This window comes from Nycticebus coucang, chromosome 7 (assembly GCF_027406575.1).
Source record: "Nycticebus coucang isolate mNycCou1 chromosome 7, mNycCou1.pri, whole genome shotgun sequence".
Classification (NCBI taxonomy): Eukaryota; Metazoa; Chordata; class Mammalia; order Primates; family Lorisidae; genus Nycticebus; species Nycticebus coucang.
This window is the reverse complement of record NC_069786.1, coordinates 124,943,483-124,966,101: the sequence shown is the minus strand read 5'-3', so window position 1 is coordinate 124,966,101 and position 22,619 is coordinate 124,943,483. Positions and strand designations below refer to the sequence as shown.

Sequence of the window (22,619 nt, the reverse complement as noted above, 5' to 3'; positions counted from 1 at the left end):
ATCGGACAGGGGGATTTTCATTAGGGGTTCTTGGTAGAATCCACCGTAAGGGCCAAATTCCTCCCCTCTCCACCCATAAAAAAAACCTTATTCTCAGACTGAAGCTCCAAAATATTATATCTGTTAAATAAGACTATGAAATGATACATTATTATATCACACAGAATATCCTTTAAATAGTATTGCAATGAAAGTTGGCTCGGTGAGTAGGGTGCCGGCCCCATATGCCGAGGGTGGCGGGTTCGGACCCAGCACTGGCCAGACTGCAACAGAAAAATAGCCGGGCGTTGTGGCGGGCACCCGTAGTCCCAGCTGCTCGGGAGGCTGAGGCAAGAGAATCGCGTAAGCCCAAGAGTTAGAGGTTGCTGTGAGCCGTGACGCCACAGCACTCTACCTGAGGGCTGTACAGTGAGACTCTGTCTCTACAAAAAAAAAAAAAAAAAGAAAGTTGGAATTATACCAGAAGTAAAATAGTGTCATTTATAATTTCAATAAAGTCTCTCTCTTCCACAAGTTGGAATAATAAGGTATTATGAAAATTGTCATTATCTATAATGTAAAAAGGCATAGATCAAAGTAAAATTTTCTATAATTTAATTGGAATATTTAATCATTTTAATGGACAAATTAAGTTTAATAGTGCCATCACAGTTAATGTGTTTTGAAAGGGCATTACACTTTAAAAAGATATAATGGCACTAACAACTTAGATATAAAGGTTTTAAAAAACTGTAGTGTAAAATATCTACTCTAAGTGCATCAAATCTTTATAAAAATTCCTCTGTTCCTTCTGCCCCTATTCTCACCTCCAACCTCTGACCCCTTATTTCTGCCAGAACAATCCTTGTATTTAAAATGGCACTTTTGCTGTCCACTTCTTTGTTCATTGACTCTTAAGGGCAACTCATCCTACGGATAGAGCTTAAGCTCCACAGAATGCCCCGACCTCACCCACTTACATTTCTCACCACAAAATGTTCACTAGAAAGATTGACCCCTGAACGTACCTGACAAATTCACCCCTTAAAATGCTGAGCTGCTGAGGCCCCTCACTCAGCACCACCCCCTCTCCTCCCCACATTCCATCCCTCAGGCTAATGCTTCAATCTCACATCGACTTTAGAGACACTTTAATGAGGAGAAATCACCATGGTCTCTTTCTCTTCTTAATTTTTAAACCATTGATTGTTTTTTTCTAGTCATCATAACACTATAAAAAATAAGCCATATTTACTGAGCCAGCTTCATTAATGGAAAAAGTCCTTTAAAGTGGGCAATGATGAAAAAAACATCTGCTTATCTAAAAATGTTTACTCAAATACGGTAGAACCTCTGTGAGTTGACCACCCAAGGGACTGTATCGAACTGGTCAAGATACGGAGGTGGTCAACACAAGGAACTAGCCTACTGTACTAATACGTAGATGTGGTGCATGTCCAGTCTATGAAAATGAGATCAACGTAAGGAGGTGGTCCCTGTAGGGAGGTGGCCCACTATAGAGCTTCTGCTATATATGTAAATACATGCTTCTTTGCCAATCTTTGCCCAAGAGGTCAAGGTCTTTTCTTTGACTATGAGTCAGCTAATTGATTCATCATCTGTCTAACAGAAATCATACCAAAACTAAATTTCTAGTTTTCTCGAAGATGGAATGAGAACTTAAAGAACTTAAAAATGCTTACAGAACAATCTCAGTGAGAATTTTGGGGATGTTTTCACATTATGTTTCTAACTTCACAATGATCTCATCTACAGCTACATTTTGTTACAATTTTTTTCAAAGATTTTTCTTACCTATGTTTTCATAGAAAACCACATCTTTATTTTCACACTCTATTTCATTAATTTATGTGATATTTAAGTAAGTTACACAATTGCACTTGAAAGCGCAGCCAACATAAGCAGGCTTGTGGACAAACACAGCTAGATCTTGATGAGCTTAGACACTGACCAGTGGGAAGAGAAGGCTCTTGTCAGTGGGTAGCCTGGTAGCTACAAACTCTCAGAATGCCGCTGGGCTCAGCAGTATGTCGTGTGAAAAGACAGGGAATAATGGTTAATATACTGAGTCAGTTAACTAGAGGTTGGTTTCACGATGCTTCCATGGTACTTGGTCCTGTTGTTTAGCATGTCACCACACCACCGCCCTTTTCTTCTACCTGGCGAGACTGTAAAGTCACCTCTAAGCGAAGTAAACCAAGTTACTAAGCCTGGTGTCTCATTACCCGTGATGCACCTCACCAGGAACTGCCTACAGGTCAAAGTCAAGTCTTTACTACAGTTTGACCCTGGGAAAAGTACTTGAACTTTGTTTTCTATAGGAGGACAGTTAGTAATACCCATCTCAAACGCTCTTTTAAGCATGGAGGAGGTATTTAAAAGGTTTCCAAAGCACATACCCAGAACTCAAAAATTTTTAATATTCTGCCCACTTCCCTTCCTCTGCCAATAGACGGAGGGGTGAATAAATGAATGAATGAAGAGACAAGTGGATGGATGAACAAACCCGTAAGGATTGTTGAAGGCTATGGCATAAACGACGTTCCTGTGGCCCTCCAGGGTGTGCAGCTCCTCCCCAGACGCCGTGTCCCACAGCTTGCAGGTGCGGTCATAGCTTCCTGTGATAAAGCTAACACAGAGCGTGTAAGCGTGTTGGGGGGAGAATGGCAGTGTGAATAATGGTTTCACTTTTTACCTGTAGGATAAATAACTCCATTTATTTTATCATTTACAATAGAAATCATGTATACAGGACAGTTAAATTGAGAACAATATCTAAATCCTTTAACTCAGAAACTTAAATCAATTTTACCTCAAACCCAAAAAGGCGCTGCCAAATAATGAGTAATCTTTCCAATAATGGTCACATTCCTATAATGTACATAATTATATAATTAAGTAATATGTAAACTGATCAGTGATGTTTTCTGAAACTCCAGTTCTCTCTCTGTGATAGCATCCTTCTCCCCCAGTTACCAAGACCATAAAATCTTGGCATCGGCACGGCCTCCTCTTTTTCTCCCAACCCTACACACGGTCAGAAAATTCCATTAGTGAAATCTCAAAACACATCCCTCACATGGCCACTTCCCAGCAGCTCCATCGACTCCATCTCTTGTCTAAACAGATGGAAACTTCTTCTCTTGGCTTATGCATGGTCCTTAAAAATCTATTTTCCTCTCATAAACTGGGGCTATTTTTTCAATCTTCATTAAATGGTTCCCTGGCAATGGAGAGGGAAATTGAAACTTCTGCTTCTGGTCTATAAGCCCAGCAGCCGCTCGGACCCTCGGCCTCTGCCCACAGCACACCCTCATCAACTGTGCTCGGATTCTTGCTCATCTCTGAAGGACCAGATGGTTCTTTCATCCGTGCCAGTGCTTCTGCCATCGGTCTACAGCATCTTCCCAGAACCTAGGACAACGCCTGGCATGCCAGTGTTTGATAAATACATTCTGTTTAATAAATAAACGAGCATGACTACGCCACGACATGAAGAGTTGATGCACTGACATCTAATCTTCTAATCACAGGTCACTATGAAGGTTTTGAGATGCACTGTGCTATGCTCCATTATTTCCTTTCCAAGCAACGCAGTCGACTGTGCCTTCTGATTCCCCCACGCCAAGCGTCAACTTGCTCGGCTTATGGGTGTTGCTGGGAGGGCTTCGATTATTCCTGTCTGTGCAGATCTTACATTTCCTGATTTTTGTGCATCTCTAAACTTTTGTAATGGCCCACATAATGTGAAATAATAGCATCTTAGTCATTCCTTAAATGTTCAAAGACTGTATTTTTAAATCATAAATAGAAACATTGCTGCAAAAGGTATTTCCCCAACACAGGAAAAAAGTACACAAAATTGAAAAGCCAATCTGAATATCAAGTGGTAATGATAAAAGGTGAAAACAAATCGTTACTAAAACTAAAACTCAACAGGAAGGTTGACAACCAGTGGTGTCTTTGATTTTCTCCAGACATTTCTTTCTAGCTTCTTTTCCCTTCCTCTACCTTTGGATAAATTTAGACCATTTATAACTATACATATCTCTACGACAGACATTATGTGAGTTGAATTGTGCCCCTAAAAATGCATACGTTGAAGTCCTAACCCCAGTACCCTAGAATGTGACTTTATTTTGAAACAGAGTCATTACAGATGTAATTAGTTAAGACAAGGTCACACCACGATAGGGTGGGCCCCAAACCCACAGGGAATAGGGACGCAAACTCACACACTCACGGAGAAAATCTCCTGAAAATGAAGGCAGAGGTCTGGGTGATGCTTCCACCCACGAAAGATTGCCAGAAAACAGCCAGAAGTGAGGACAGAACATATTCTTCCATGCAGCCCTCAGAAGGAGCCAGCCCTGCTGACAACACACTGAAAACCACTGAGCTAGATGGAAAACACCACCTCATCCTAATCAGTCAAGGCCGAGGAGAGCTGACCCCACCCAGCCCATTCCTGAGTCAAGTTATGCAGCATCTCCCGTGTTTGCTGAGATGCCTACACACCTCCCATTTGCAATGGCACAAATATTATAGAAAACCCAGAATGGTGTGAGAAAGGGCTTTAGATATTTCTCCTCAATACTCAATGGGGTACTGAAATCAGAGAAATGAACACATTATATGCTTAACTAACTAGAATCTTTGACAAGTAAACACTTCAAAGTTTTTTGGCCCTTGATTGCTAAGGATTAGAAATGAAAAGGGAATCTTACCATGAGCCCGATTTGTTAAGTGCAACGTTAGTCAGTGGCAATATATGTGCCCTGAGGACCTTCAATAAGAGAAAACACCATTTTTCAGACTCATGGCATATTAAGTTTAATTCATTCATTTTAATTTCAAATCAAAGATACTCAATAGTGCCTTAATTATGTCATAAATAGATAATATATAATGTCCAAGAAAATGAGAAAAATTCATTGTACCCTCTATTACTTAGGCAAATAATACAATTGACACTTACGGGTAATTACAAACACATAATTTGCTCTATGTTTTCATCAATTTAAGGTAAATTGTGACTATTAAATAAGATACCAAATAGCACTAATTTGTAACATTTTCTTTTCCATATTTTTTATAGTTTCATATATATGTATGAATAGTATATACAGTAAATATACTGAACATGTTTAGAACATGGATTTTACAACATATCATTACTCTTTGAATCCTAAAGTTCCTTCAGAGTCAGGATATGCCTTATTTGTCTTACCACCCTACAACGTCTAGCAGATAGTGACTGCTTCCTGAATATTTATTGAACAAATATATATATATATTGAACATATATATATATATGGGGTGGTCTATTAGTAGAGTTATTGGCTAGGTGGGGACAGCCCAGTTGAGTCTGCTGCCAGAGCACAGCTATTAATAGTATCCACTTTCACTATGGAAAATGTTCGTCTGGTGGATGAAGTAACAGATCCCAGGAGCTGGAGACCTCATATTTGCAGTTAAACAGCGCCATCTTCTGGACAAGGAGATATTAACGTACACCCTCATCTAGAAGCTTGAATGGATGGGTGGCTACCAGAGTACCTGGATATTTTGTATCAGACAGAATGTGTGATTATGTAGATATTAATAATATTTATATTTTGTCAAAATAATTATATTTAAATCACACAAGATAAAATCAGTACAATATGAATCAATTCTGAAATAAACTATTAAATATGTTTAAATGATAAAATATAAAAGCTTGTTCTGAAATACTAAATGACATTTAGTATATTTTTAAGTTAATCGGCAAAAAATGGTACATAAAAACAAATGAATTTAAAACACATTAAAATTTTATAATTCATACAAATAAATACTTTACTGTGTTGTATTTTAAATTGCATGAAAGCAGACTATATGGAATGTTCATGTACTTTAAAAGACAACTTCTTAATCTTACTTTAACGAAAAAAATTTTAATTTTTTAATAACATCAAACAACCTTAATAGAAAATGATAATCCTCTAAATTTGTCATTTATTTCACTCATTTGTTTAACAATTATTGATATTTACTCTTAGCAAATACCTGATAGGCACTGAAATAAATTGCTCATAAACTTTTTTGTGTAAAATATGCTTTGGGAGAAAGAAAAATATTTTTAGAGAAAGACATTAATAAAAATCAACTATTTCACTGAAATTATACTATCTAGTATTTTAAAAATATGTATTACCTTAAAAAGATAGAATTTGTGGTTGCCGTGCTGGCCAAGTTTCTCTTGTAATCTGTGTATTAAAAATTTGACTTGCTCGGTTCGCGAAGCTGTGATTAGAGGTTCTGCTTTGCGGATTTCTTCAACTAAAGCATTGACATCAGTGCTGAAATTAACCGAAAAATATTAGTTTATTTCACATAAAAAATAGCATATATGTTTATTACATGAAGAATCGCACTCCTTTATAAAGCACATTTATAAAATGTCAAAAACACCACCATCTTTCCTAAGAGATGCCTGAGAGAAAGGTCCCGTAGACAGCGGGGGGTGGGGGGCACCGAACTAGGGAGCTTCCGTTTTCTGTAACTGATACTCGACTCGAGGAAGGAAAGCTGAGATTCTGATGTGCTCGCCCAGGACTGTGGTCCGACTCTTTGCAATTCCTCCGAAAGTCATGGTGAAACTTTATCAGCCATGTAACAGTGTTAAACGGCGAGGCCTTCCAGAGGTAACCAAGTCATGAGGGTGAAGCCCTAATGAATGACGTTAGGTTCCCTTAAAAAAGGGCCTGATGCAGGGAGTTTGTCCTTTCTGCGCTTCCACCTCTGGCCATGTGAGGACCCTGAGCTCCTCCCTGACAAGAACACAGACCAAGGCTAATGGAAGCCCAAAGCAGCCCTCACCAGAAAACAGAACCTGCTGGCACCTTGATCTCGGACTTGATAGCCTCCAGGCCCGTGAGAAATACATTTCTATTCTTTATAAATCACCCATTCTTGATATTTTTGTTACAGCAGTACAAAAAGAACGAAAACCCCGAGGAAAGCCAAGAGCACGCACCCTGACTCTAAACGCCGTCTCTTTTTCTTTGCCTCTTTCCTGTGTCTTTTAAATGACTACCTATTGGAGGTGCCTGGTCCTGTATACTTTTCACTTTCACGTCTTCTCGTCTTTCATCCGGTAACAACCTGCTAATGTAATGTTCTTATAATAATTATCTTGCAGGGGAAGAAACTGAAGGTCAGAAAGGTAAGGTTTGAAATATTTTTAGGGAAACAGATCATGCCTAATCATAAAGAATGATAAAAATTATTAATATTTCTTAGGAATATTGATATGATTTCCCTAAAAAAAGAAATGCTCTGAAAAAAATGTACAGTAGATCAAATGTTCCCCAGTATTCAAATAATCCACAGAAACTCTGGTACATTTTGCAGGGCCAGAGTAATATTTGTTCAAGAAAAGCATTCATGGGGCAGCGCCTGTGGCTCAGTGAGTAGGGTGCCAGCCCCATATGCCGAGGGTGGCGGGTTCAAACCCAGCCCCGGCCAAACTGCAACAAAAAAATAGCCGGGCGTTGTGGCAGGCGCCTGTAGTCCCAGCTACTCGGGAGGCTGAGGCAAGAGAATCGCATAAGCCCAAGCGTTAGAGGTTGCTGTGAGCTGTGTGAGGCCACGGCACTCTACCGAGGGCGGTACAGTGAGACTCTGTCTCTACAAAAAAAAAAAGAAAAGAAAAGCATTCATGTATATATCAAGAGACATCCAAAATAGAGCCAGTTTTGTAACAAATGTGTCTGGATGGGTGCAGACATACAGTTAGATAAGAGTAACGAGTCTGAATGTTCAGTAGTACAGTAGGGTGACTATAGGTAACAACAATATATTGCATTTTCCAAAACAGTTAAAAGAGAAGATCTGAAATGTTCCCTACAAAAGGAAATTACCAGTGTTTGAGGTAAGGGATACCCTAAATACCCTCTCTTGATCATTTCACATTCTATGCACAAATACCACATATATCCCATAAATAACATACAAATATTATGTGCCAATAATTTTTCTTAATTTAAAAGAAAAAGAGAGAACTCACTCGCAGCTACAGAGCAGAGGAGAAGCTTTGCTGGCTGACAGTCTCCAGCTGTAGGTCTCAGGCTTTGCTTCAGCACAGAGGCCAGGGCAGGCTCTTCCCCAGGCCCCCAGCCCACCGCTGGGGAGCAGGAAGCAAGGAGCCCAGCGACCTCTGCCCCCAAGGGACGCCGCTCACTGGCACACTTTGCTCCAGAGTTCCCCTTCAGATTGCCAGAGATTCTCCCATCCCATCCCGCTGCGTCACTATCTTCCGATGGGTCCTACTGCCAGATCTGTTTCAGGCCCTGGACTATCAAAAGGGTCGCTGCCCAATTAACATTTTACCCACCCACCTCTGTTTCAGCATCTGCTTCTCAGAAATGCAATGCCTGATAAATCTCCCTCTTCAACTCATGATGAAACATTCTCTGAGCTCCAGTCTTGTGCCAGGCACAGAGCTGGGAGCTCACTCTTTCCATTATTATATATTGACTGGCTACTATTGGTTAAATGGTGGAGTTTACATGATCCTGTCTTAGCTCTCAAGAAATACAATCCACTGGAGTAGGGGTGAGTATTTTGAATGGAAATGAATCAGAAACTGTTCACAGAGATGACTTGGATAAACTCTAAGATATTCAAATGTCTAAAGAATTATACTTTCACAAGGATTAAAAGCATAAAATTACCTCTTGGAAAAGTTTTGAACAACTGATATGAGAACCTATCTCCTACCAAGATCCAAACTAATCAGGTAATTAATGCAGACACCCCGGCCCTGTAATATTCTCATTGCTGTTTCCTCATCCTGTAACTCTGTGTGTTGTCAATGAACCAGGTGTTTTTATAAGCACAATACTTCCGAGTCTGTTTGCAGAATCACATACTTTTTTTGAGACATTTATTTACTTTCCCCCATCACCAAACTGCCATGATTATGGTAGATACAACTTACGTCTCCTCCAGGAAACACAGCACTATCACGGGACTTCTTACAGAGAACTTCAAAGGGTCAAGACTGTCTGGATTCACTACCCAGAAGCCCTTTTGAAATGACTTAGGGACCCATATTTGTTATGTATCAAACCCATGTTTTTGCTGAATGCCTGGCTGGAGGTTATTCGCTTATACAGAAGTTTATCTATACCACCTGGGTGGTGTTTTACGTTGTACAAGTTGTAGCACCTGGGTTACAATTAGTGTCTTCAGAGCTTCTTCATATAATGGATCCGAGAGCTCCCCATGTTGGCAGAGCACCCACATAATTGCTGACTAAATAAGTGAACATCTATCCAAGAAACTTTCTGCACATTAGCAGTCGCACAATCGGTAACATGTTTCATTTACAAAAACAACAAGTTAGGTTTGATCCTGAGCCTCATCTCCCTTGAAAGTAGATTAAACAAGGATTGTCGTAGATACAATTCAGTGACACTATTTGTGCCACAGTTTCTTCTTAGATTTAAAAAAAAATAACCGGGCAGCGCCTGTGGCTCAAAGGGGTAGGGGGCCAGTCCCATATGCCAGAGGTGGCGGGTTCAAACCCAGACCCAGCCAAAAAAAAAAACCGACAAAAAACAAAACAAAACAAAAAAAATAACCTATTGAGTAACTTTTCTGCATCAGGCACCTAGACTAAACTTGGACCCTACCTAGACCATCATCCTCTGAGCCATGCTCTGTTCTCCCTCTAAGACAAGTGTCCCCCTGAAATGCCAAGACTCTAAAGTGGCAGCAGCTTCCAGATTGGGAGAGTCCTTCTCACCAGCTGTGGTGCCGTTTGGCCCATTTTAAAACCATAGAGAAACCCTTTTGTAACCTACAACCTAGAAGAGGGGTCCCTTGGCCAACAGTCACAGGCCAGAGTCTAAAACACAATATTTTCATTCTATTTTTTGTTTACATGCATGCATTGAGTATATCTCACTTTATCTGAAGTTCACCTCCCACAAATATAGTCACGACTCTGACTCAGTCTCTTGAAGTGGGTGTTCGCATAAGATTTCCTAAACAGAAGAAACTCCTGGCGTTATCACTTCCTGGGGGACTTCCTCTGGGCTCACACCAAACTTCAGAGATAGACGTTACGTTTCCCAGGTCTGCACCATGACAGTGAGGGAGGAGGGACATATGCAGTCAACCTTGTGAAATATTTATTTACTACAAAAATAACAGGCTTCGTAATAGTCTTAAAACTCAAATAACAAGTGCGTTAACTCCAAATGTTCTCAAAAAGGTTAAGGTTGTCAAAATTAAGGAAGGTCTGAGAAACGGTGACAGCCGAAAGGAGCCTAAGAAAACGTGACAGCAACTATCACATGGGATCGGGGTCAAAAGGGAATAGAGTGTGGACCTTAGCTAATAATTCTGTATGAGCACAGGCTCATCTGCCATGACAAATGTGCCGGATTAACCTGAGATGTCTTTGATAAGAGGGGAAACTGGGTGTGAGGCATCTGGGATCTCCACCTTCACAATTTTTCTAAAACTGTTCTAAACTAAAAGGTTTCTTTTTAAAAAAAAAAAAAAAAAAAAGACGTTTTTTGAAAGAAATAAAACAGCAGAGGGATGGCCCTTTTCCTCCCCATTCAACAAAATGGTCAAGTACAACTCACTGCAATAAACAGAAAATAATATACCACAGAAGAAAAGTTTTTCAGAAATACTGTATTATCTGCAGCTCATGCAGCTTATCCCCTCATCACTCCGTGCCAAGGTTTTCCAATACAAAATATGCATCTGAAATACTGGTTGCATGATATAGCCAACTTACCTGGGCTCAAGATCAAGCAAATCTATGGATTTGGTCTTCAATTCTCCGCTTTTTTCATATTCCAACATAATTCCTATTAAAAAAAAGAACATGTTCTAAAACACTTACTATGACTCCCTATGCCAAAAGTTAATCTGCTTTGCCATGAGTTCTTTCAATATTTATTTTTATTTATTTAAAATAACTTTGTATTTTTAAAATGTTAGATTATTTATTTTTATTTTTTTATTTTTGAAATGTTTAAACTTTTTCCAAAACATATGCAGTGATGTCTGCTTCCAAAACAAGATTGTGGTGATTCACTTTTCTCCAGTCCTTCCCTCTAAAGACAACTAAATGCCCTTGAAATTGTTTGACAGACAAGGATAGTTGAGAGTTGGTAGAAGAAGATGACCCGGCTAGAGGCATCAGGACGTGAAGAATGACACGAAGGTGAGACCCCTGGACTTTCTTTTTTGTTCCTTACACATCTCCTGATGGGAGCCTGGGGAACCTAAGTCTGAAAGCACAAAACCCACAGCCTAAAGATGTCACAAAAATGTTTCAACAGTCATTTACAAATTCTCTTAAAACAAATGAAAAAAGTGGAAAATCTCAGAAAATAAAGTTATTAAAATAAACCAAATGGAAATCATAGAACTGAAAAATATCATCACCAAAATTAAAAACTTATTAAATAAGGTCAATAGCAAAGGTGACAGGGGACAGAATCAGTGAACCTGGAGACAGATCAATAGCCTGTACCTGAACACCACAGAGAGAAGTGACCAGAAAAAAAAAAAAAAAAAACCCTGAGCAGAACCTCTTTGTCTTTCATTGGACTAACTCTATGGATAGGGATGAGTAGATCTCAAAAATGGCCTCGGGACCAACTTACTGAGTACATTGAAAAGTTTTTTGTTTTTATAATATTTTATTTATAATATTTTCCATATTAAAAACTAAAATTGAGGAATTTTTAAGATATTAGGTTATTTAAAAATAATAAATATTCAGGTTGGCATAAATAGTATAGTTTTATAAAAATAATCATATTTACTCCTTCACAAAGGTAAGAACAGCACCATGTAGCCCAACTCTCTAATATCTGGCTTAATCAAACACAGCCGGACCATCTCTGCTTCTTCATTCAATCTGCTCTTATATGTTGTTTCCAATAATGTACAAGAAAAAAATATGGTCATACGCAAACATATAGTTGGAAAAGAAAGGAGTTTTTAATTTTTTTTTTTTTTGAGACAGAGCCTCAAGCTGTTGCCCTGGGTAAAGTGCTGTGCTGTCACAGCTGACAGCAACCTCCAACTCCTGGGCTCAAGTGATTCTCCTGCCTCTGCCTCCCAAGTAGCTGGGACTGCAGGCGCCTGCCACAATGCCCGGCTATTTTTTTGGTTGCAGCCGTCTTCGTTTGGCGGGCCTGGGCTGGATTCAAACCTGCCAGCTCAGGTGTATGTGGCTGGTGCCTTAGCCACTTGAGCCACAGGCGCCGAGCCAGAAAAGAGTATTTTAACTGCCAGTTAAGATAATTATAAATATTCTTTTTATATTCTATTAAAATTCAGTAAATGATCATTTCTCGCACTATAGAATCCGAAACCATATAAGTGGACTTTTCCAAACACTGATACACTAAAATCCACTGCCCTGTCTTGTCCTGTCAATGAATCTTTCATCCAGGCATGACCAATACAAAATCTTGCACTGGACATTTGAAACATGTAGGTCTATTGAGTTATGCATATTTTCTAAATGTTGACATATTTCATCATACAATATCAAAACACAAATACTATCACTGCCAGTATCTGTCATAAGAAAATTCTTACGGTTGGTCAGCTGTTGAGTTTTGTGTGGTAAAATGAGAGTTTTCTGAAATTGTAAGTGTTGCTTGAAAGCTCAAATTTCTCACTGTTAAGAAATGCTGACAGTTTTGCTTGAAAGTTTCAGACCTGGTTTGTTCATTTTCAAAAAAAAATAAAAAATTTCTTCCAATGTACACATTTGAAAACCACGTTTGTTACTCAGTCTTTCAAGTAAAATTGTTCTTCCAGGAAAAAAGAAAAGGTTGATTCATTTCAGAACTCAAGCAAACACACAGATTTTCCTTCCCTAAGACAACCATTAGACCTCAATGTGTGTAAAAGTTTAAGGGTACTTCCTATTTTATCACACAGAATATTTTAAAATACATGTACTTGTCTGTTGATATTTCACTATGTTAATTTTTACTGCTGTATCAAGGGCATTTTTAAGTGAAACGGGGTTTAGGGTTTTTTTTCTCTACTATGAATGCGTGACAGTGATGAATAAAGTGATGATTGTAAGAGTTGGATGTGAGTAAAGCACCAGCGGTCTCACCTTCATTGCTTCTGTAACATTAGTGACAATGTCAGCACAGACAGAAAAGCAAATAACATCATATTGTTATAACGAAATTAAAATTTGACCATGAGACCCTGCTGAAAGCACCCTAAACTTTGAGAATCACTGATGGAAAATCAATGATCAATGAACACATCAAAACGAAGTTCCCAACTTTATCAGTAATAAAAAAACACAAAATATAATAGATAGAATTTTTCTCTATTAGATTAGCGAAGTTTACAAAGACTGATAATATTCAACATTAGCAGGGTTGAAGAAACAGGCATTTCACGTTGCTCCTTCTAAGTCACTGACTCAGTCCTGACGATCTTTGTTTTTTAAAGTGTAAAATCCCTAGTTCTCTCCCCCTAGAGAAAAAACTAAATAAACCTCAATTAAACTAGCTAATACTCTGAGCACGTTAAAGGTTTCTATTGATTGAATATGATCTAAGTAAATAATACTAACATCATTGATGCAAACTCTATTAATATGGGCCATCCCCCTTTCAAGGGGCCATCTCAATTTCAGAAGGATAAAGGGCAATCTTAGATATTCTTTGTTTTTTTCATGATTTGGCTATGAGTAAATATTTTACAATCCAAAAGTAAGAGAAAAATAAGAAAATGGAGAAAAATGGGGTCACACCTGTGGCTCAGTGGGTAGGGCACCAGCCCCGTATACTGAGGGTGGCAAGTTTGAACCCAGCCCCGGCCAAACTACAGCAAAAAAATAGCTGGGAGTGGTGGCGGACACCTGTAGTCCCAGCTACTCAGGAGGCTGAGGCAGGAGAATCCGGTTGCTGTGAGCTATGACGCCACAGCACTCTTACTGAGGGTGGTAGAGTGAAACTCTGTCTCTAAAAAAAAAAAAGAAGAAGAAGAAAATGGAGAAAAGTGATAAAGATAAGCATTATAAGAATATAAACCCTTGAAGATCAAGATCCCTATAAGATGATTTAAAAATTCAAATAAGATACCTACTTTAAAATATGCAAAATCTATATCAATGCGAGGTGTCATTGTCATCAAGAACTGTTTCTTTCCTGATCTGTAATTTTAATTTTTTCACATTATACATAAGAATATTCAAATGTACTATTTATTATTGAGAAAATAAATATTTGAAGAAATAAATTATGGACATAATTAATAAGCAATATAACAATAATTTGTAACTCGGTTTTAGGTTGGAAAAAATTAGCACTTGACAGCTCACACAGCATAATCTAATATCCAAAGACAAGGCATTTTTTAATTTTAGCAAACAAATTAACAAACGTCTGCTTTCTCTATTCACTACTATTTTGTTCCAAAATAAAATTTTTTTAATGTTCAAAGTCTGTAATACAAGTTCTAAAAACTAGTTGGGATGCTGAACAAATTGATCCAGAGAATAAAGTGTAAAATCTAAAACATGAACCTCTGACTTCTTCACTGGGACAAAACATCAAGGCAATATGTTCATCTGTCCCGTAGTGACTGAGCTCCGACATGAGCAAAAGGCTTTGATATGTGATATGAAGAACAGAAACAGAAAATAGACAAAGATGCTGCCAGAATATATTGTTTCCCACAGTGTCTATTTTCTTACAGACAGGGTCTCACTTGGTTGCCTAGGCTACAGTGCACTAGAGCAGTGGTTCTCAACCTTCCTCATGCCACAAACCTTTAGTACAGTCCAAAGGGGTCATGACCCACAGGTTGAGAACCACTGCACTAGAGCAATTATAGCTCATTGCAGCCTTGAACTCTTGGGCTCAAGGAATCCCTCTGCCTCAGCCTCCCAAATAGCTGGGGCTACAGGCATGTGCCAACACATCTGATTTTCTTTTTTATTATTTTTTGTAGAGATAAGGTCTATCTATGTTGCCCAGGCTAGTCTCAAACTCCTAACCTCAAGCAATTCCTCCACTTTAGCCTCTCAAAGCAGTGGGATTACGGCCTCCCATAGTATTTAACAGCCTTGATCTTCTATTATGTAATAAATATTAATTTCTGAAACACTTAGGTGAGAAGTCTCTATTCTCAAAATTCTTTACTATATTAAAAAGGTATGCTTCAAATGATACTAGAATTCTACTTAGGTCATATTCAGTCAACAGAAACCTTCAAAGTGCTCAGAATATTAACGGGTTTAATTCATGTTTAGTTAGTTTCTTCTCCTCATCAAAGAACTGAGGCCAGAACACAATTAAATTAAATGTCTACACACGCTAAGCCATGCGACCCCATTAAAAGATAATAATTTAAGCAATCGTGGCAAATATGAGTCTAAAGATTTACTTGAATCTAAAATTGCTATCCAAACACTAGACTTTAGAGCTGAAGAGAACATCAAAGATCCCTCTTTCACATCTCAGGAAGAGTCAAAGGCATTCTTCTCAGCACACATCATGTCATTAAGCTCATCTAGTCAACAAACATATCAGTGTTTATTTTATGCATCATACTCTCGACGCTACAGACACAGTAGCAAACAAAATAAACCAAGTCCCTACCTTCACAAAGCTTTTTGCTTCTAGTGGGGAAAACTAAGCAAGATAAATGAGTAAAATTATGGTCTGTTGAGACAGTGCTGAGGAGAAACAATAGATTAGGGAACAGGACTGAGAAATATCTTGAGACAAACATAGAAGTTCTAGAAAAGGCCATCTAAAGTTTTACTTTACACACGTTTGAGAAAAGCGTTTTTAAAAATGTTGGGGTATGAGCTATGCATATGTCCAGGGGAAGATTATTCCAGGTAGAAAAACCAGCAACGGCAGAGACCCTGAACGGGGACATACACATGTCATGTCAAAGAACACTAACAAGAATGGAAAAGCAGGTATCCAGCCTACTCTGTGCTAACATGAAACCAGTATATGAATAACTGCATTCAAACAGGGAGGGAGGGAGGCGGGAAGGGCTGTGGTGTGCCCTCACCTAATGGGGACCATGTAGGGGTATATGGCACACCTCATGGGTGAAGGGCTCAGCTACCACTCCGACTTTACCTAATCATTTGTACCCTTAAATCAATCTGAAATAAATTTTCAAAAACGAAAGAAAGAAGAGTAATGTTGCAGGCAGAGGAAGTAGGAAGTGGTAAGGTCCCAGAGGCGAGGCAGCAAGGAGATTCTGCAGGGCCCTCGGGGTCAGGACACCTTTACTTTAAGTGAGGTGAAAAGCCGTGGGAGGGTCAGATTCACATTCTAACACAGTCATTCTGCTGCTGTACAGGCGGAAGTGGGAAGTAGAGGGAAGGGAACATTAGCCCTAATGGGAATAGTAGTGTCCGAGTGGGAAGAAGTTGTTGAATGCTGTCTATATTTTCAAGGTGGGGCTGAAAGGATATGTCATTGGACTAGATATGGAGTGGGAAAAGATGAGGCCAGGATGAGTCCCAAATTTGAGGGTGAGCAAGTGGAGAAATGAAGCTGCAATTTACTGAGACAGGGAAGACCACGGGAGACCCCCATCTAATGTGTACACAAGGCCAGAACTACGGCTTGCCCATAGATTTAGCAACGTGGAGATCATTGGGGATCTTGAAGAGGGTAGGAGGTTCCATGAGCAGTGAGGAAGAGAACACGATAGGAATGAGGTCAAGAGAGAAACTGAAGAAAATACTCCTTCAAGGAGGTTTATTTACTCTGAAGGCAAAGAATTGTGTGAGATAGCAGCTGGAAGGGGTCAGGAGACCGGGGAGGTGTTGCTATTGTCACCCTCTGACCCATGGCGTGACAGGTCAAAACACATTACTCAAGGTAAAAATAATAATAATAATAATAAGTTATGCATGGTGAGAGCCAGTCTTTCTGATCCCAGAGTCAGCTTCTGAACCTCCGCTCCACAACAAAGACATGAAGAGCAGACCTTCATCTGTCGTTCTACTTTTGGGATAAGCACTGGCTAAGGGCAAGTTTAGCCAAAAAAAACTACTTAAAGGGAATACGCTATTACTCTCAATTTAAAATTTCCTACATACTATATATCTGCATATAATTTAGATTTCCTAAATACTTGCATATCTATAGTCCTTTTGGGTTATTTTAACTGGAATTCAATAAGAGAGAAAATGAATGCTTTTTTGACAATGTTCTCTTACACTGGAAATGGTTGCTCTCCAGGCCCACTCTTGCAGGGAGGCAGAAACAGCTGTCTCTCCCTTTAAGTACTTACTCACAACAACTCCCATGCTTGAAATAACCTCTTTCATCAGACCTATTCATTTATTCACATATACACTCAACAAACACACCTCCTGTGTTCCAGGCTCTCTTCTGGAAGCTGAGGATATTACAGTGAAGAGTTTGTATCTCACAATAACTAAATCACAAATGTCTTGGCACAAAAAAATAGGTGATGTAATGGTTATGTTAATCAATATTATTTAAGCATTCCACATTGTATATTAAATCATCACACTGTGCCCCATAAATGTATATACAGTTATGATTTAATTTTAAAAATTTGAAAAAAGAAAGAGGCAGCCATTTGAAAGATGGTAAAGTTTCAGAAATGACCCCAAAAATAATAAAAGCAAAAAACTAAAAAAAAGACTCTACACCATAGAATAAAATTGGTGTGTGCTACTTTGAATGAGCAGGAAAGGACGGTCTAGGTGGTTGACGTTGAAACTGAATAAATGGGGTGGCGCCTGTGGCTCAGTGAGTAGGGCACTGGCCCCACATACCGAGGGTTCAAACCCAGCCCCGGCTGAACTGCAACTAAAAAATAGCCAGGCGTTGTGGTGGGCGCCTGTAGTCCCAGCTGTTCAGGAGGCTGAGGCAGGAGAATCACTGAAGCCCAAGAGCTAGAGGTTGCTGTGAGTCCTATGTCATCATGGCACTCTACTGAAGGCAATAAAGTGAGACTCTGTCTCTACAAAAAAAAAAAAAAAGAAAGAAAGAAAGAAAAAAGAAACTGAATAAAGAAAAGGAGCTCGGGGGCTCACACCTGTAATACCAGCACTCTGGGAGGCAGAGGCAGGAGGATGGCTTGAGCCCAGGAGTTTTAGACTGGCCTGAGCAAGAGCAAGACCCCATCTCTACTAAAATAGAAAAAAATAGGCCAGCAGCCCCTGTTGCTCAGTGAGTAGGGTACCGGCCCCATATACCGAGGCAGGCTTTGTGGTGGGCGCCTGCAGTCCCAGCTACTTGGGAGGTTGAGGCAAGAGAATCGCCTAAGCCCACGAGTTGGAGGTTGCTGTGAGCTGTGACACAACGACATTCTACTGAGGGCAATAAAGTGAGATTCTGTCTCTACAAAAAAAAAGAAAAAGAAAAAAATAGCCAGGTGTAGTGGCAGGCACAGCTACTTGGGAAATTGAGACAGGAGGATCATCTGAACCCAGGAGTGTGAGGTTGCTGTAAGCTGAGCTGACACCACAGCACTCTGTCTAGCTTGGGCAACCGTGTGAGATTCTATCTCAAATAAATAAATTAATTAATAGAATGTAGTTATTCCTAGGTCTGGGGAAAGCTGGGCCCAGAAAAAGAGCAGTGAGTGAAAAGCCTTCTCTTCAGTCTTGGAAGAGCTGCTGAGGAAGGCTGAGGAAGGCTGAGGAAGGTGTGAGTAGAAGAGTAAGGTTCTAGAACAGTGGTTCTCACCCTTCCTAACCTGGTGGCGCTTTAATACAGTTCCTGTGGGTCACGACCCCAGGTTGAGAACCTCTGTTAGAATCAACTGTGCAGGCTGAGCCAGATCCTGCAGAGTGACGGGGTTATTCTAATCACGATGGGACACGGATGGGGAGCTCCAAGGCAGATCTTTCTGCCTGCTAGTGGCAGACGGACTGTAGGGATGAGGAGTGAGATCAGGAATCCAGTTGGCCAGGCCAAGAAGTGGCCCAGCCAGAGGAGACAGTGGCCAGGACAGAGAGGTGGACTGGGTTGGTAGCTGGAAGGGGTGTTGAACCAGAAACCTGTGCTATGGAATGAAGGATAATCTGACGGATTCGCACAATATTTTGGAAGAAGAGCTGACAGAATTCGCCAATGGGATGGGTAGGATAGCACAGAGAGGGGAGTGAGGGATCACAACAGAGAAAGAAAGGATGACCACCAAGGTGCCTGCCAAAAAACTGGACGTGCGATGCCAGCTCCTCACAGGGCCAAGCCCGAGGAAGCAGCAGGATGAGGCTGGGATTGGTAAAAAGGAATCTTGAACGCTCTCTCTGACAGCTCGGCGGAGATGTTAACTGAACAGCCAGCCGGATGTGTCTCTGGGAAAAGTGAGAAGTCTCACTCTCGGTAAAGCGATGATCCTAATCACCCTGGCCCGACTACCTCAGCCTCCTTTGCAGTTGTATCCGAGCTTTTCTTTGGGCACCCGTGTTTAGTCGTCTACTGCTTTGTGGCGAGTTTTGCAGGCGTTTTGTTTTCTATTCTTATTTTTCACTCGGGTTCTGAATTAGATGCTGAGTTCCACGTCCATTTCTGTCCCTACCAAGCTGCATGATCAGTGGACTTCACCTATTCTCCCAGGGGACTCATGTCCTCGCCTGTAAAGCTGGAGGACCAGGCAAGGACATCCGACTCTAAACTGCAGCATTTTATGGGTTTATTTCAGGACCACTTAACTCCTTGGAAGCGAGGGCACCGAGCCCACCGGGGTGCAGCAGGCCCTGGAGAAAGGAGGCCCGCTGGACATGCACCGTAAAGCTTAACGATGTCCTAGGAGAGCTACAGTTTGGAGGGACGGAGGTCAGCGTCGGGCGGGGAGAGGGGCCCCAGCTGGGAAGGGCGCGACCTCGCGCCCCACCCGGCTCAGCCCTGGGGACTCGCCGCCCCCGGGGTCCCCGCACGGTCCCCACCCACAGCCCCCCCAGTCTGGGGTCGCGGCGAAGGGGCCCGGCACGCACCTGGTGGGTAGTACCGGAGCAGGAGGCTCTTGAGCTTCATTGTCTGTCTCTGGGGTCCCTGGCCAGCCGGCCGGCTTCGTAGCCATGGAAACAGCCAAACAGCCGTGGGTCTCCAGCGCGCATGCGCAGCAGCCACGGGCCAATACGGGGGGTCGGGGGGAGGCGGGATTGGGGCGCTTCGGCGGGGCGGCCGGGGCGGCCGGGGCTGCGGCGCGGGGCGCCGGGAGTGGCCCGGGCGGTTCCCCCTAGCGTCCGCGCTGAGGGCGACCTCAGAGGAACTAAGCATAGCCGGGAACCCTCGGACCTACGACACAGTCTGGGCCGCAGGCACCTGGGTTTCCAATCAGAAGGGTGGGAGAAAAATCTCCCTCCTGATCTCCATTCCAGGTCCCCAGCTCTTAAGCTGTTCTGTTCCCATTAAAAAAAAAAAAAATCTCATACATTGCGCTGGACGGTTGACGTACCTATACTCATACAGCCCTAACAAAGGGATGTGTTACGTACCTCTTATTACCACCCCCATCTCAAGGGTGAGATCAGTGAGAAGGAGAGACAGTGAAGGGCGACCCAAGGTCGCAGCCTGAGGGGGGCCAGGCGCGGAGCTGGGGAGGCGGGCGTCGGAGAAACCTGCACCAGAGCCTGCACCTGCTCTCAGCCTGGGCTTCAGGGAGGCTCGGGGAGGCCTGCACGCCGCCTGCTCAGGTTTTTGTCAACATCAGTTTTTCTGCCAAATTTCCAGCACGAGACCTGCACATAGGGAGTCAGCTTGTGAATTTATTTTAAGGAATTTAGCCTCAACTCAAGTAATTCCTGTTATCTTCACAACTACAGACCACGCCTTCCATATCTCCCTACCTTAGAGTTTTCTTTATGTTCTTAACATTTCTCTAAATCAACTCATTTATGATACCTTACTTTTTAGAATGTAAAAGAAAAATTTTTTCACTACTATAAATGAAAATGAAAATTTTACATACATTTCAATAAAGAGCCAGTTACTATAAAAATAAATGTAATTTTTAAATAAAGCTATTGAAGGACTGCATACTATTGCCTGCCAAAGACTCTGAATCTTTCTTTCCCTTTCTTTGTATTTTTAAAGGAAAAAAATTAGCAGTTATTTGAGATCTTTAAGATAAGCTAGCACCCAACTGAGCCTTTCTACCTGATGGGCCCAGAAGATTGGAAAGATAATTGAAATGGGAAGTTCTTTGCTCTTAAATATGAAACAAATGCGCAACAAATAAAAATCATCTTATCCCACTGACAGTAAGCACCCCACACTTGGGACATGGGGAGCCACATGAAATCTAAGATCCCTTCAGCTCAAGCTTTTTCCTGATCATTAAGACACTCTGCGAAGGGTTTAGGTCGGGAGAGGCAAAGCGTTCCTTTTATAGACATGAAGAAGGTTTTTTTCCTGATTTCGTTCACCCAGGTTGTTGCTCACATTCATGCAATTTAAAATAAGGCCTTTGGAAAAATAGTAACTTCACAGTAGTGAAATCCAGTCTTCACTAATTGATCAAAGTTAACATCGCCGATGTGGGGACAAACTGACATCCAGTGCTTGCTGTTACAGAGAACCGAAGAGGACACGGGAGTTGTCTAGAACTCCTGCCCAAACTGCATTCAATAATTCGAATAATGAGGAAACATTATAGCAAACCAAACTGAGGAGACTGTACAAAAAACCCATCAAGGTGGAGAAACAAAAGATAGTTTGAAGAACCAGCCCAGACTAAAGGAGACTAAACAGAACAACTAAAATGTACTGAATGATTGTGGAAAATCATGCACCAGGAAAATAACTCGTTACAAAGGACATTGCTGGGACAACAGATGGAATTTGAATAGGGATTTGGATTAAATCATAGTATTATATTAGTGTTAAGTTTCTCAACTTTGACTTGTTCTTGGGGAAAGCACACTGATTTATTTCAGGATGAAGGACATGATATCTGTGATCAACTATTAAATGGTTTTGAAAAAAATTATATGTAAGTATACATAGGTGTGTGCGTTTGGATATATTGACAAAGTATGATTAAGCCAAGGTGCAAAATATTGAATCTAGGTAAAGAAAGGGCTCCTTTTGAGACGTTCCTTATATGTTTCTTGTGATGTCTTCATTATATTTGGAAGTACTACAAAATAAAAAGTGTTCTTTGTTTCCTGCGGGCCAAGCTAAGCTTCAGAATGTTCTAGGATAGAGATGAAAATTGCAGAAGTATTTGGCTCCAGTTGCATTAAAAAGAGGCTCAATTTCACTCCCTTCGTCACCCCTGGGTTCATCTCCTCATCTCCATCTTCCTCTCCATGTGGGACAAAGAGCCCCCCTGATGTTGTCTACCCTTCGCCCATCGATATCTAGGAGTTCATTTCCTACCATTATTGGCTCTTTCTGTTCTGGGTGGAGGATTTCTTCCCTAGTTCTTGGGGAACCAAACACAGAGGAGTTGTCCTCCTGCTGCTCAAGAAAGAATCCTAACTTTTGACACTCCTCCCTTGGCTCCAGGAGTTTGTGCCAAGTCTCCCACATACGTGGTAAGAGAGCTTCCTGTGGGGTGGATGCTTTCCCATCATACCCAGAGCCCTCTTTGCC

The 22,619-nt window shown here is 41.0% G+C and overlaps 1 protein-coding gene across 2 annotated transcripts in view; it reads right to left on the bottom strand.

Moving 5' to 3' along the window:
• The window catches only part of DAW1 (dynein assembly factor with WD repeats 1), a 42,779-nt gene extending 21,874 nt beyond the window's left edge, over positions 1-20,905 (bottom strand). For both annotated transcript variants that reach the window (XM_053597503.1, XM_053597504.1), the window contains exons 1-5: positions 20,015-20,905; positions 10,805-10,877; positions 6,200-6,344; positions 4,728-4,786; positions 2,507-2,629 (exon numbers count right to left, since the gene is read on the bottom strand). In XM_053597503.1, coding sequence (XP_053453478.1) covers positions 2,507-2,629; positions 4,728-4,786; positions 6,200-6,344; positions 10,805-10,877; positions 20,015-20,300 — 686 coding nt within the window. In that variant the 5' untranslated portion in view covers positions 20,301-20,905. The remainder of the gene's footprint in view (positions 1-2,506; positions 2,630-4,727; positions 4,787-6,199; positions 6,345-10,804; positions 10,878-20,014) is intronic.
• Positions 20,906-22,619: the final 1,714 nt, after the last annotated feature.